The sequence below is a fragment of the Uloborus diversus genome, chromosome 4 (genome assembly GCF_026930045.1).
Source record: "Uloborus diversus isolate 005 chromosome 4, Udiv.v.3.1, whole genome shotgun sequence".
Classification (NCBI taxonomy): domain Eukaryota; kingdom Metazoa; phylum Arthropoda; class Arachnida; order Araneae; family Uloboridae; genus Uloborus; species Uloborus diversus.
The window spans coordinates 74,821,275-74,838,178 of record NC_072734.1 but is presented as its reverse complement, the minus strand read 5'-3'; the positions used below and the strand labels follow the sequence as shown (position 1 = coordinate 74,838,178).

The 16,904-nt window shown below is 31.1% G+C and overlaps 1 protein-coding gene across 1 annotated transcript in view; it reads left to right on the top strand.

Moving 5' to 3' along the window:
* LOC129220344 (putative methyltransferase C9orf114) overlaps positions 1-10,523 on the top strand; it is a 64,057-nt gene extending 53,534 nt beyond the window's left edge. Inside the window, exons 9-10 of the mRNA XM_054854750.1 lie at positions 3,876-4,023; positions 10,396-10,523. Coding sequence (XP_054710725.1) covers positions 3,876-4,023; positions 10,396-10,464 — 217 coding nt within the window. The 3' untranslated portion in view covers positions 10,465-10,523. The remainder of the gene's footprint in view (positions 1-3,875; positions 4,024-10,395) is intronic.
* The last annotated feature ends 6,381 nt before the right edge of the window (positions 10,524-16,904 follow it).

Below are 16,904 nucleotides of genomic sequence, written 5' to 3'. Positions count from 1 at the left end.
AAAATAATGGCAACAGGTTAAAGTTCAAGGTCAAATGTAAAATTTTTACTCATTTCAAAGGATCATAACTCGTTTAGGGGATAAAAACACAAAGTGAAATATGGCAAAAACTAATCACTGGAGTCACACTAATGAGAAAATATAGCTGTAATTGTGTGTTTGTTTACCCTTTATAAATTACAGCCCCTCAAAGATCAGAAAATTGAGAAAAAGGACATTTTCATACCCATGTAAACCAAAAGGGGATGGAATTAAAATTAAAATTTCTTGGCAAAATGAGTATTCCAATCAAGTACCGTACATGTTAGATATATTGTTTTGTGTATTTGGTTTGTAAAAAAGATACAGGTTTTTGAAATTGAACAATTTTGCTAGTTAATTTACGCACTAAAACAGAAATAAAAAGTATTAAAAAACTTCGTTGCACTTTCTTAAATGACCTATATAATATATTATACTGGAAAAACATATTTTAAGAATAAAAAATCTATTTTAATTTGATTACTTAGAAATATTTGGACATGAATGAGTAGTTCATACTTGATTGACAGCTTAAGTAGTTAATTTATAGACTATCTACACCCACAAATTTTTAATACACATTAACATATCTAAATTACCTTAAACATTATATATACAAAATTTAAATTTTAAAAAGTGCATTTTTATTTCTTGTTTGAGTGTAGTTTTGAAAAAATGAACTCACCTTGTAGTCCTATAGTTGTAATGGTGATTTAAGTATATGGCGTTTTGGAATGCTTTACCAAGACACATTCATAATTTGATACTTTGAAAATGTACTAGGAGCAAGACAATGATAGAGGTTCTACATTTAGTGATCAACACAAGCTGTGTAATAAATTTTTTGACAATAATGGGCATTTTCTTTTGATAATCTTTTTAATAATACACTATTCTTCATACCCATTGCTAGGGGACAATAATTTTACAGAGATAATCACTGCTTTATGCCACCATATTTACATATTAAGTGTTGTATTGGGAATTTTATTTGCAGAGTCAAACCTTTCTTGCAGCATTTTTTCAGCTGCTATACTGAATGCTCACAAGGATACATGCTATGTTTAGTAGCAAAAATGCAGAAGGTATGCATTTCTGTAGGAATTAAAATGTGATTTCTAGTAGTTCTTTGCAAGCTAGTCTTAGTAGTACCAATTCTTTTTACGGTTCTTCTGATTCTGTTACAATGTCCGTTACTGTGTGATATTGCATAGAAATGCCATTCAGCTCTCAAGTTGACATCCGTTTCGTGATTACATAAATTAAGAAAGTCTTTCTATTTTTGTTGTGTATTTGAGTAAAGTATTTCAGTACGCCACATGCTGTGTCACCACCAGAACTATAGTACTACTGTGGGACTTCATTTTCTTAAAAGTACACTGAAGCAAGAAATGAAAAACGCACCTTTTTTTCCTTTAAACTCTGTAGATAATGCTTTTGCACGTGTTTAGGCAAGTTACATAAGTTAATGTACAGAGCGTATGTTTGTATGTATTGAAAATTTGTGTGTGTAGATAGTCTATAAATTAACTACTTAAGCTGTCAATCATGTATGAACTGCTCATTTATGTCCAAATATTCCTTAGTTATCAAATTAAAATAATTATTTTTATACTTAAAATATCATTTTCCAGTATAATATATTACATAGAGCACACTATACGTAATTTAAGAAAGTGCAATGAAGTTTTCAAACTTTTTTTATTTCTGTTTTGGTGTGTGAATTAACTATCAAAATTGTTCAGTTTCAAAAACCTGTATCTTTTTTAAAAGCCAAATACATAAAACAATATAACATGTATAGTACTTGAATGGAATATTCACTTAGCCAAGAAATTTTATTTTTAATTCTATCCCCTTTTATTTTACATGGGTATAAAAATGTCATTTTTCTCAATTTTCTGATCTTTGAGGGGCTGTAATTTATAAAGGGTAAACAAACACAAAATTACAGCTATATTTTCTCATTAGTGTGACTCCAGTGATTAGTTTTTGCCATATTTCTCTTTGTGTTTTTATTCCCTAAACGAGTTATGACCCTTTGAAATGAGTAAAAATTTTACATTTGACTTTGAACTTGAACCTGTTGCCATTATTTTAATTATTAAGTTGCAGCCACGTAACTCAGCATGTAAGACTATCATCTTATGCACTTTAACATCAAAGCGTAAAATTAACTGCCATAAATGTAATTCAAACAGATTTTGGCCAAAATGCAAAGGTCTAAAAGTCCCATTTTTGTCTGCGAAAATGACTTTTGATGACCTCTAAAAAATCAAGGGTTAAGGTTAGAGAAAATAAAAGTGGTTTTAAACATCATTCATATGCATCTTTTTGGGATATGAGTTTCAAAAAAATTAAAAATGGTAGAGACGTACCGAGTACTCGGTAACTACTCGGTACTCGGCCTACTCGGCCAATTTGCCGAGTACTCGGTACTTGGCCAAATTCTGATCAGATACTCGGCCAATACCGAGTAGTTGCAAAAAATTGAATATTGTCCAAGGCAGATACTAAAATTTATAGAAAAAAGAGCAAACACTATATTTTGCAAACATTTACAATTAAAATTTATAAGTCAAATTTTAAATTTTGAGAATAATGAAGTTTGTAATGCTTCAATGGAATAAATCTTTATTTTAATGTCCCCAAAGTTGATAAAAATTATTTATGTAAAATTATGCAAAAAAAAAAGAATAGAAAATATGGAAATTTTATGTTAGAAATGGATTTTTGTTACAAACAAAAATTAATTATAAAAAATTATGAAAATACCTTTGCTTAAAAAATAAAAGGAAATAAAACAACGTTAAAAGCACAGTGCAGGAACACTGCAGACATGTGTTTTGGCATTGCAAGGAATTCCTTTTTCAATGCACAACATGGGAGCTCGTAGATTTAAAGGCATCCGACAAAAGTCGGATTTTTTTGTCGAATGTCTTAACATTCTTTAGCTCACATGTTATGCACTGAAAAAGACGTTCCTTTTAACGGGGGGGGGGGGGGCAGAAACACATGGGGGGGTCTGCAGTGTTCCTGCACATTTGTTGTATTAAAATTATTTATGTTTTGCGGACTAAAACTATAATTGATTGGTATAAATTTGTTTTAATTCCAACTTGATTAATCATACCTTTTATTTATTTATTTTTAATTTTAAAAATAATTTTTTTGTAAAATTTTTGACACAAACAAAATTGTTTATATAATGCATAAATTAAATTTCAGCAGGAATTTCGTTTTAAAAACTATTATATGGACAAGGAGGTCTATACTACTACTCCAATAAGTTCAAAATTCATCACGTGTGTCGGTGGTTCTTCATAAAACATAATTGGTACTTGGTAACTCGGCCGAGTAGTGAAAGGCCGAGTACTCGGTACTCGGCTACTCGGCGAAAGTGCTACTCGGTACGTCTCTAAAAAATGGTCGAGCGCACTCATCCGTTGAATCTGTATGGAATGACCCTATATGTAATTTTGAATATAAGAATTTTGGAAAGATTCTGCCATTTGGTCGATTAGCTGCTCTTTTGTAGTGAGCTATTTGTTTGAAAGTGGGGTAAAAACCACTTACTATTTAGTTTTCAAAAACATACTTTAAAATGTAAGCATTGCCTAAACTTTAGTGTTAAATTAATTACTTTGATAATAAAAAATGAGGCTGAAAAAATGATTTTTGGCTTGGGGAGACTCATTCCAGGCGAGTGCTATGTACAGGATGACAAGTTTTCCAATCTCTTGGGTGAAACTTCTTTTGATAAAATTTTGGTTCTTTTATTGAGAGTAATTATCTCAAAATAATTCCGTTACTTAATTTTTTTTTTTGGTGATCGTTGTAATTTTCTTTTCTAGACATCTCTTGATAGTATTTGGGGGACTTAAAGGCTTGGAAGCTTGTATTGAAAGTGATGAAACACTGGATGTTGATGAACCTAAGAATTTATTCAATTTTTATTTAAATACCTGTCCACTTCAAGGTTCAAGAACCATAAGAACAGAGGTGAGGTTCTTGCTTTTAATAAAAACATTGTATGGTTAAAATATAAGCTAGGAGTAATTTATGCTTAAGACGTTGTTTATTTTCTACCTTGGTGAAACAAAAAAATTTAGGTTCCCAGCCTGCTTGCTCATGTTTTAAATTTACATTTCAATGCAACTTTTAATGTTCTTTTATGAGTTGTGTTTGTTTGGCAGATTATTTTACCGCTAAGCAGTGCTTTTAATGTTTCATTTAGTGTGGCAGCAGATTTTTATATACAGTGATGCACCATTTATAAATTTCTCTTTTATACATTTTTATCAATTATGTTTTTTAAATTGGTCCCAGCAGAGTCCAATACACATTAATGTATATCTATTATGTTTTTTTATTTATATGCTTTTTTCATTAGTTCCTTAAATGTATAAACAGTGCTTCACTGTATTTGAAAGAAATATTAAGGGTATTTTTTTTGTTATTTGGCATCTTGTATGGTTTGTTTTTTAACAGCTTCTTTTATTTGACAGATTATATTTTAAAATGCAATAGAATCTTAACCTTGTTTAACCCCCTACCTGCCAAGGGAAAAGTACAAGATTCCTTCCCCAGTGCCACAGTTTTTTTTTTAACACAGACCTATGTAGTTATGCAATGTATTTGGAAAGAAATAAGTGTAAGCTTTGCTGTCTAAAAGCAGTTTACTTTCACCAAGAATGGGGGGGGGGGGAGAGAGAGAGAGAGAAATTACAAAATATTGCATTCTGAAGCTTTGCGAAAATTTTTACTGGTAGCAGCGTACGCCCGGTGCTTTAATGTAAGGACGGGACAGTTAACACATTGTCTGAGCAAGGCGTATATATCTGCCCACGAAAGTTAAGAGGTAGATGGCTTGTTTTATTGAAAAACGACTTAAAAAACAAAGCATGGTATCACCAAATAAGTAACACAACTTTAACCAAACATATCTGCAAATATTAGTGCTGCCATAGAGCTTTAGAATGTTGCCAGTAAAATTTGTGTAGCAATTGTATTCATTTCTTGTGTACTAAATGAGTGAAACTATGATAGTAGATTCAGGGGTAGGGTTGGATTGGAAAATAAACGGTATATCTTTGTATGTGTGTTATCGAAACTCAGCATGAGCTCTTAAGTAGTCATAAGAATTGTTTTTTTTTTCTTGTAAGTGCATGGGTCTTACACACACAGCCTTATTTCTCCCGCATTTGATCTTCTTAATGTTCCTTACTGAGCATAAAATAATTCAAGTTAGTTTTAAGTGCCATATGTTTGTTATCCTCACAAAACGAAATAAACTCCTAATAATATCCTATTAAAACAACTAATAGACAATTCTCTTGATTGCCTTTACCTTCTTTATCAAGAACAATTGAAGCAAATATGTCATTATTTAATACGTAGCCTTTACTTTTAAAAATATTTGTTGCTGCAGTAGAGCATCAATTATTCATAAAAGTAGTGGGGTTTCATAAAAGTTTTATTGATATCAATTTTTAAAAGTTGGCTGACGGGATAAAATAAATTGTTCTTTGTAGATGTAAAAATGTACATTTGACAGTACAAGCATTGACTTTCAAATCATTCCTAGAATTTTTCAACAATTTTTCCTTCCAGTGTGTACTAAGGTAAAGAAAAAGTTGAATATATAAAGTGGAGAGTAGGAATGTACAACCTGTGGTCCACAGGCCAAATGCAACCAACTAGTGCATTTAGTGTTTTTTTTTTTTTTTTTTTTTGTTTCTTTTTTTTCCTGCTTTCAAAAAAACAAATTCTTAGTCCTCCAATTTGGGCCCCTCCAAATGATGGACCTATATGTGACCCTCTACTAGTATTCCTGTAACTAAAGTGCACCTTCACTGAAAAAGATTGTGCAAGTACCTCCCTCCCCCCAGTGGAGAGTAAATACTTGATTGATGCAAAATGAGTGTATTTGATTCCTTTAAACCTTTATAGTGTAGTCAGAAGTTGCAAGCTTTTGATCACTTATTGATCTACCATGAAAATTTTCAATTTTGAATCCTAAAAATTAAATTTTTAGTTACATTTGAAACCACTATACATGTAAGGTATCTAAGCAGAATGATAATTTAAAAGAAAATTGTGTAGGTTTTAGTCGGCTTCTCTTCTGGAAAGTATATCCCACTCAAAAACTGCATCTCTTGGATGCAGGGTGCAGCCACATTTGCTGCTTTCCATTACTTCAAGAAATTTACAAGTTGTGATGTAATTTAATAACTTGTTCTTCCAAATTGATTATCAAATTATAAACTAAAGTGGGAACTTTTATCAGTTGTAAAAAGGCACCACTTAGGAAGTTGCACATTTTTGAATGCAATTGTTCTGAATGGCTGTATCACCTATCTTTCAAGTAATACAAAGTCTGCTGGTATTGGTATACTTTGGGAAGGTTTAAAAGGAACTTTAAGTAAAGCCAACAATTAAGGAAAACACCAGAATTTCCTTCTTTCAGAATACCAAAGCTAAGATATATATATTTTTTTACTGCCATAAAAATTTGAATTGGCTGACAAGTATTCACCATGGGTGCAGACCTTCCGTCTCAGAACGGATTTCTGTCTTGGACAAAGTTTCCTAGACGGAGGTCCGGACAGAAAGAAATTCAATGCCTTTCCTTCAGTTTTTACTGAAAAAAAATAGAGTGTTTGAAAAATGTTTTAACAACGAATTTACATCAACATTCTCTCGATTTTCCACCATGGGCTTGTTTTGTTTGCAACGTGCTTTTGGAGGAGTGGCTTTTAGACTCGCACCGTTTGACTTTTTTTAATTATCTCTGTTATTTCCAACTCACTGCATTGCAGATTGCAGAGTTAATCACTAGTCTTGCTAATTTTTCAAATTGATCGCTTTTGGTCTTTATTTCTCACTTGCTATTTTTGATCATCCTTTCGTTTTTTTTTCTCATTTTTGCATTTTTTTTTTTTTTTTTGCAAACTTAACATGCATAAATGAAAATTATGTGCGCTCTTAAATTGTCTTCCAGTTGAATCTGAATCACCGGTTGAGTGTGATTGCTGACAGAATGAAATGTTTATGTCACACCAAAGGGCTTCCACATACCAAGTAAAACGGGAACTATTCGGGGATTCTAAAGATTTTAATGAGAATGGGAATTCTGGAAAGAGTCGGAAGCAAATTTCAGGCTTTTTTGAAACACCGATGGATAACTGTTTCTGCATCTTTGACATGTTTCTGGGAAAATATTCCAAGACTTGAAGAATCGCTAAATTCCAATTCAGGACCTGATTACCGCACAGGCCGCCTGGGCCTGGGGCCTCATCTTTCTAAGGGTCCCGAAATTACTTGAAGAATTATGCATAGCATTACAACTATACAAATAATACACGTATTTTTAAAATTAATAGTGTAAAAGTAATGATTTGTTAATAGGAAAAAAAAAAACTTCTTTGGAGGAGAATTTTTATTCATTCTGCCAGCAGTGAATTTACCCTGTCAAAATTATGAGGGATCCCAAAGGAGATTCATAAATACACATGATAAATGATTTACTTAGTTCTGTGATCTAAGTAAATCATTTATCGTGTGCTGATGCATCTGAGGAGCCAAAAATGCATTCTACCAAGCCAACACTTATAAATCAGCCACTGTATTTTGCTATAGAGTCATCAGAGGGCCTCCATTTTAATTGGACCCTGTTCCAATGACTATCAATCTAACACTCACTAGAATGGAAATAGGAGGAGGGGGGGAGAAAGGAAACAATTAACCCACGCAATTTAACCAGGGTTGGCCGGGTTGGACCCAATTGGTTTTTTTTGAAAAACCCATTAAAAAAATCCATTATTTAGCCCACTTGGGTTTTTAAATTTTTCACAATTTAAATTTCTTTTTTATTTGTTCTTTACCACAGACAATGGACATAAAAATTGAATTTTGAACTTTACTAGTATTTCTTAACTCTTAACGGCATTAAAAAAATACTTCAAAGATTTTAAATAAATACATTTAACTTTTATCTTTAACCTGGGTTCGTACGCTCCTTCAAAACTCCTCCAATACTCCTTCATTTGGGAAAATTTTTTGAAGGGCCCTTCAAACTCCTTCATTTTGGTTTGAACTCCTTCAAAACTCCTTCTTTTTTAGTTCAAAACTACATAGTCTTCCTCTGACAGTAACTTAAAATAACTTTGATCGACAACTTAACTTTGTCACAAGGGTAAAGGTATAAAGGTGATGAAGGGGTGAAAATATTATTAGATGACTAAGACATTTCAAAATTGAAGTAAACCATGCTTAAATGGGGATTTGACTATTTTTCCTTCCACCACACTCTCAGCTGTGAAAGTCGGTTTCTCTAATTATTACTTAAAGATACATAAATAAATGTACTAATATTAAGTGATTGTGTTAAAAACATAATTGTTTAGCAAATGGCAGTTATGATATTGTAAAATGGGTCATCCACAAGTGATGTCATGCCTTGAGGGGGAGACTGGTTCACGAAATTGTGACAAGAGGAAGAGAGGGTGACGAGAAGTGACATCACACAGTTATTGTAACAATATGTTTATAAAAATGTCAGGTGACAAGAGGAGGAGTAAGATGAAGTTTGTGACAAAGGGGGTAGGGGGTCAAAGATGTTGAAAAAAAATGCGACATTTAAGGACAGCCTATTAGTATACTCCTTCAAATCCTCATTTTACTCCTTCAAAACTCCTCCAAAACTCCTTCATTTAATTTCTGAAATTGAGTACGAACCCTGTTTAACTGGGCAATAAATAACCCAAATTAACTTGATTAAGTCCTATCACGTCTGATTTTCTCAATATTTGTAGATTGTACAGAGAAAACTACTCTAGCTAAAAGGCTTTCATGTGAATTATTTTCTGCAAACCAACATGTCACAAATCTAGAATAAACAAGGTATATTTTTTAGAAATTAACAGGTTTTACAAACGGTTGGACAGAAAACAGAATAGGATGTACAGTCTTTTCATTAACTTACAAAAAAGTTTAATAGGTCTTACTCTTTACACAGAAATAGAAAAACAGGCAACATAAAATTCAAAGAAATGTCTTGATTAAGCTGGAATTCAGTAAAAAGGGATTTAAACTACTTGAGGATCTACAGTAATTTTGAATAACAAAATAAAATACTATAAAGTAAAATGCAAAAAAAAAAATAGTAATTAAAAACGAACAAACAAACAATAGATTTTATCACCCGAGAAGTAACTTTGCCTTACTGTTGGTAATCATGGAAACTAAAAAATCTGAAACTTCACCATTCTTGGGTTTCGTCCTCTTTTATACTTTTCTTCAGAAAACTCTGAATTTTCCAGCTTTTTTTACCTCAAGACAATTTTTGTGCTTTGTCCATATACTTATGCTACAAGTAACCCACATTTTCCGTAAAAAAAAGACAAAAAAAAAAAAAAAAAAAAATCTTTCCGATCAGAACTTATGTTTTAAAAGTAAAAATATTTTGTCCCAAGTGATTTTATTGCTGCAATAAAAAGGTTTAGGATCAGCAAAAAACTAATAGCTTGGAGCCGCGAACGCTTTTATCCCTAACATCATCCAACATCGTCTAAAATTGAGTTTTTGGAACTTCAATTTCGAAATATTGCCGAAGGAGAGTTCTTGAACTCCATCCCTTTGATAATGCATTAAAAAAGCGTATAAATGTTATGAAAGATGGAAACACAATTTTGTTTTCAAAGCTTCAATTTTGGGGAGAGCCAGCCTTCGCCCCCTTCCTATGTCTATAATATTTTTTGAAGATCGCCCAATATTGTGATTTTGGACTATCAGTTTGAAAAGACTATGTAAGAAAATCCCTGAACCTCTCCTTTCCCTGAACCATACCAAAATGGCCTATCATTGTGTTTTTTTTACTTCAATTTACAAAAATTTCTGGGAGAGAGCCCCAGAACCCCCCCCCCCCCCTTCGTTATTGGTGGTTTTTAGCTTTTTGGAACTACGATATCAAAACACTTAAATATTATAATTTAACTAGGTCCATGTTGTTGGGAAAATCAAAAGCGAAAAATACAAAGTAAACACAGATTAAAAAATTACCATAGTCAAAATCTATAACATTTATATTCAAATTTTTTCTTAAGTACGCATGTAGGTGGGATGTGGGGGGGGGGGGGAGGAGGGCTCAATGTTTTCCGTCTTGAACACATCACCAAACTTGCACCCATAGTATTCACTTAACCAATCTTTATTTTGTGTTGAACGTATTGGTACAGTTGATGCTCTACTGCAATTTGAGTTATTGAATTACCAATTAACTTTTGTTGAAGAAGTATCCTAAAAGTAAAATCATTGATATTATGTAACTTCAAATGCCTTTTCAGGAGTTAAATTTTGAATATTTTTTTTTAGGAAGCTGTATTAATTACTCTGTCAGCTTTAAGGCCAGCAATGAATAAACTTGAAAATTTAAAGAAATGAAGATTTCTCATATTTGTAACTATTATTTAAGAAATGTAAATAAAAATTTTTTGCTTTTAATCATAATATAACTTATGTATTGATATCAGTTTCCAGATGAAATTTCTTAAACGAATAACTTAATTTTTATGCCTTTTTGAGTGTTAACCAAATTTAAATTCTTGATAGAATTTACATACATTTTCTGTTCTGTATAATGTAGGCGGCATGTATTTTATCCAAGCCTATCTTTAACATTCTATTGTTAAATAACATTGGGGGTGGGATATTTGAAATTGTGGGCTCTTTAATTTTTATGAATTAGGTTTTTGTGTACTAAATAGCATAAGTAATCGGACATTTTTAAAATTACACAAATTTCTACAGGAAAAGCAACAAACTGCTCCCGTATGAAATACAGCCAATGTTTTCCTACAAAAATTTAATCAAGTGTGCTTTCAATGGAAACTACAATTAGAAGAAAAAAAGGTTTTTGACCCTCATATATGATAAAAAAAAAGAGTAAACTGCAATTTTCATCTCTTAGTTTAAATGCTATGTGAAATTAGTTTAGATACATTTAATAAAAAAAAACATACATAATCATAAAGGAATATCTTTCTAAATTTCAATTTTTTTCCTGCATGTTATTGGCTTAAAGTTCACCAAATTTTTATTAACTGGCAGGAAATATAACATACTAAAGAAACATTGTACTGAAAAATGAAAATGAAGCCATGTATCTTAGATAAAATATGAGCATTTAAAAGGATCGATATTTGCCTGCAGATACACTGCGGCAGAAGGTTTTTGTCATGGGAGCCTCTTTATTACTAATAATAGAGCAGAAAGTATCTCTGTCAGGATCTCTGTGACGCGCCTAGACCGTTCGGCCGATTTTCATGAAATTTGGCACAAAGTTAGTTTCTAGCATGGGAGTGTGCACCTCGAAGCGATTTTTCGAAAATTCGATTTTGTTCTTTTTCGATGCCAATTTTAAGAAATTTTCCGAGCAAATGATCACAGCATGGAATAGTAAATTACAAAATCATCATAACGTGGAACCATAACATGGGCGAGCCATTTAACATAGCCAATTGGCGAGAAATTCATCATCAATTATTTGTTAATATACAGGCGACCAAATGACCTTTTAATTTTCTACTACAGGCAAAGCCGTGCGGGTGCCACTAGTAGTTTAATAAAACTTAATACCATCAATGTCCTTTTTCTTCTTTTGAAATACATTATACTCATATTTCAGCTAATAATACAGCACTTTTGGTGCAATTATTCTATAAAATAGTTTTTCCTTTTATAATTCTGATAGATGATGCACTAGTTCAATCTTGCCAAAATTTAGAAAGATTGATCTAGTTAGTTGTATTTTAGTGGTTTTTAGAAAAAAGATGCGTCACAGGGAATTTTCAAATTTGTAACACTTGTTTGCAGTGAGTCAGTGGTAGCTATCGTGTGATTTGTGATAAAAACTGCATTTTTGTGAAACATCCCTTACCATTCATATCCTTTTCGAGAAGCATTGAATACTACTCATTAGATCTTTCAGCTTTTTCACAATACAGTTGGCTCTCTGTTTAATGACCTTTCTCTGTTTAACGACCTTTCTCTATTTAACGACGGCTTTATTTCGAATTTCAGTATGTTAATCTTCTGTGATAAAATTTCAGTAAATTTGAAGGAAAGCTCTGTGCATGTTCTAAGTGTAAGTTGAAACAAAAAAAAGCACGTTTATGTCGTGGTAAAAGTGTGGGTTTTTTTTTTTCAAAAATGTGTAAACACCAGTAAACTATTTTGAGAAAAATTCAGCTTTTTACAAAATTTTTTTAATGAAATGTTTAGTTTGTTATTGCTCTCTAAAAGTGAATGTTATTTATTTTTTGCTGAAAAGAGAGTTCAGGTATATTTTTTACCAGCTATAGAATTTTTTTTTTTTTTTTTTTTTCAAAAATTCAAAATGTTTGGTTACTTTTGGGTTGATATGGCGCATACATATTATATTTGTGTGTCTGCATATCTGCTGCACATGTATGTAAATATATATCTATTTGAGTGCAATACAATCTCTTACTTTCCTCTGATGTTGAAGCAGAAGTCCTTCAGGACACCCCACTTTCCCTAAATTGAAGAAATGAAACTGCTACTTTTGGTAGAAATAGAAAATTTATTCAGGAAATGTATTCATCACAGTCAGTATTTCAAAGGAGCTTTTACACTGATGTATATACATTGGTAATGATCTGATTACAATGAACAAATAATTTATTTACACTTCACAAACAATAGTTAAGCTATAGAAAATTTATTCCCTTTGTAAAAACTAATGACAGCTTCAATTTGAATGTGTCCTTGTATTCACTATACAAGAATTAATATAATAAATCAATGTAGACATAGAGAAACTTTCAATATAAACATAATTTTTTTTTCTTACAAAAATTGGTATTTTTTATGCTTTAGTTCATCACTTTGAATAAGCATTTCGTTTTTAAAGATTTTTATTCTGCAAGGCAAATAAATTTGTTTACAATCATTCCCCCTCCCCCCTTTTTTCATAATGGTTATTAAAAATGTACATTTTAAATAAAATTCTGCTGAATTAATTATAGACCTAATTATTTATCAATTATACTTTTCAAGCATTAAAATAAAATATTTCATTTTGAATTTTTAAGGAGCACAATTTTGCAATAGAAGTTTCCAGAGATGATGACCCAGGGTTCCCACAGGCCCTCAAAAGCCCCCCCCCCCCCCCGTTTTTAAGTATAGTTTGTAGGGGCCTCTTTAAATGCAATATTTAGTCACAAGTCCTAAAAGTTGAGCAGACCCTATTTTTTATTTTTTAGGATTTTACAAACCCTTGGACCTTTAATAAACGGCAAAGACATTTGCTAAAAAAAATACAACCTAATAAACTGATATTGGAACATCGTAGATTTAACAAAAAATTTTGCTATTTATATGCTTGCTCATTGTCAAAGAAGCATATGATTTGGTTATAAGGACACAGGTCACTTTCACGAAGTTTCAAAGAGTGGACGTGAAAGAGTTCCAGATGTTTACATCTGTTTCTCTGTATTTGTTTATAAGCAGAACTCTTTCTACCTTGAAAAGTTTCTTGTTGCATCACTGGTATTAAGTGCTCCCATATAATTTTTAAAATGAGTCTCAAAAAAGGCCATTTAAAGGCCCTATCTTTTAATCTACTAGAATAGTGGGAACCTTGTGACCTTTAATTCTTATTTAGTGCCTTATTTTTTTAGTCAAATTTGTATCAAGGTCTTAAATTTTTTAATAGATATAGGGTGCTTTTAAAACGCATTATTGTCCTTTAAAAACTAAAAAGATCTTAGTCTAGTTTTCTTGAGGTCTTTAATTTATTATGTTTGAATGATGATGCAGGTAATTAATATTTTACCACTGACTCTTATTTATATTCTATTGTAAAATTAATCCAGTTTTTTTTTTTTTTTTTTTTGCTTTTAATACCCCTGATGCTTTTGATATTTAAGCACTAGAGGAATGTTATTTTTTTCTTTCAATGTTTGTTAAACTTGATTGAAATCTTAACAAATAAAATTTATTTTTTTTATAACCTACAATTTAAATTTTTTTTTAAACAATTCATCTTAGGGTGCAAACTTTTATGTTTCATAAAAGTTTAAGTCTTGAATTTGTTGACTGTTAATCATGTTTCAGTTTTATTTAGTAAGGTAATGTGCATTATATTCCGAACCATTGAAAAAAATGAAAAATAACTTTTTTTTTTTTTTTGATATTTTTCGAAAATTTGTTTGAAATTAACAGATGTTTTTAATATCCCAAACAGCTTCATGAATTAATGTTCACTTTCAGACAATAAAACAATGATGTTAATCATGTGTTAATGTACCATTACATTTTATCTTACTTGCACCTTCCCAATAAAAAAAAAGTCCTCAAAATGTATTCTTTCAGTTCTTAAAATGTTTGGAAACTATTCATGGTTTCAATCGAAAAACATCTTTGCCATTGATGAAATGAAAAATCTTTCAAACTTATGCTGCCAGAGACATATTTTAACAGATTAAAATTTTGATCTCTGCTCGTAATATAAACTCATATAAGCTGAAACCGTTCAAAACATTAATGATGAATCTTACATTTGCATAAAGGAATTAAGAATTAATTGCCTGCTACAAGATAAAATAGATGCATGTTATCCTTATTTAATTATTGAGTAGTATTTTATCTATGTTGAAGCATTTAGTAGTGTGAAAAGGTTAAATATTTTTGCTTATATTACAGCTTTTAAGAAGCAAAGAAAGTATATTTTTTTGGCTTACCAAATGGGAATACGAATAAAGTTAGGTAGATTTTATGAGAAATGAATAAAACTAGCTTTCTAACTAAAATGTTGAGGAACATTTTTAGATTTTGTTACTACGTTTTTTAGCCATACTTAATTTGGGTTTGTATGAAAATGTATATTTTAATTTTCTCCTGAGAAAATATCTATGAAAGTTGCTGTTTATGGTAATATTAGTTGAGAGGTTTAAAGCTATTTCATATGGAGAAATGAACTACAGTTGAACTCTCTTAATACGATTACGTTTAATACGAAATCATGGCTAAAATGAACATTTTATTTGTTTAATAAGGTTTGCTATCTAATTACACTAAACATTTCCCTTATAATGCGTACATTAAATTGAAAGTCTCTGCTAAGACGAACAAAAATTTATGACCTCTTTACTTAAAATGTTCAATGTTGAACACTGAAACTGTATTTTTAGAAATTATTCATCATTTTGTTAGGTAGTAGAAGTCCTATTGTGTAAGTAGAAAAAAATATTAAATATTTCTCATAGAAAATAACGCCCACACATTATCTGTATACATTTCAATTTACTCGGAAATAAAACTGTTCATCTTGCATTGTGAGTTACCACCTATTCCGCGATTGTCGATTGCCATCATCCTTATTCAATATTTTTCAAAAACATTCATTTATAAGAAATGAGCGATTTTTTTTCTGAACATGCTAATAGTTAGATTACAATGTGTGTATTAGTAGTTATATTTTTTAAACATAGGTAAGAATTTCTTTGTTTTTTTCACAGTATCATTTATTTACGGTTGTATGAATAACGGCTAATACGAACAATTCGTGAATTTTTTAAGTTTGGTATTAACAGAATTCAACTGTAATTAATAAAATTGGTTTGACTAAATATGATTTTTTATTTTATACATTATGTATAAGGAGTGCATTTATTACTCATTACATTACAACTTTTGTACATATAAGTAATGAAAATGTGTGCTGGACTTAACATGAAAGACTATTTACAAGAACAAGTACCAAATATATATATATTTATGTATATATATATATATATATATATGTAGATGTATTTATAAGAAAAAGTTGAAAGATATTTATTTTCTACAAGCTAGAAAAGAAGAAAATTGTTTGAAATATTCTTGAGCATTTCAAAATATTTTTCTTTTAATGGGAAGGTTGGATATTTCTATCTTTTTACCTGTTTTGCAGAATAGTCATATAAAAGTATCCACACTTTTATGTGATATTTGTTCTCTGTGGTCTTTAATAGCATGCATTTGATTACAAAATTGAAAGACTCCTGTGCACAAGCCATCAACTGCTTTGAAAAGTTTAATTATCACATGTCTTGAAGAATAAATACTGTTTCCTTTTGTTCTAAATGCATACCTGCCAACCTCTTTTTTTCAAAAATGCAGAAGATTAACAAAAAATTCATTACTAGGTACAGGCTGGCGACAGATCAGGGAATTCAGGGAATTTCAAAAAATGGAAAATTGATTAAATGAAGAAAAAATTTTTTTTTTTTTTTTTGCTTTGCAAAATTAAGTACCTGAATTCCCTATGCATGCCCCCCCCCCCCCCCCGCCAATTATCTCTTTAAAAAAATATAAAATGAATGAGGTGTGATTATACCCTGCCATATATTTGTGAATCTTTTTTCCTGAACGTCAAAATATTGAATTTTAACTTATTAACGACAGGATAAAATTCCTATGATTGCTTCCGTGTTTGCAAAGTTGTTTTTTATATGTAGCTTGAATTTTTTTCACATATTCCATGCTGCGTAAAATAAACACCCCTACAGTCAAAGAGGAAGCCCTCATTAATGTCTTACGCTGGTATTCTCCACTCCGGTTAAAACTCGGACCGAGACTAAAACCTCGAAGTTAAAAAGCTATTCTATTCTCCATTCCGGTTTGGCGTTCAACTCTGTCACAGAATGTCCACTTCCAGAGCTCGGCTTGTGACCAGGACTTCGAAGGCTTAAAACTAGATTTCCTTCCCATCATCCCTTTGTAAGCAAACAAAATGGACGACGGCCGTTTGGATTATTTTGAGCAATTTGCAAATGCTAGAACTATTGATAAATGTACGCTCGACATTCTTGATGTCA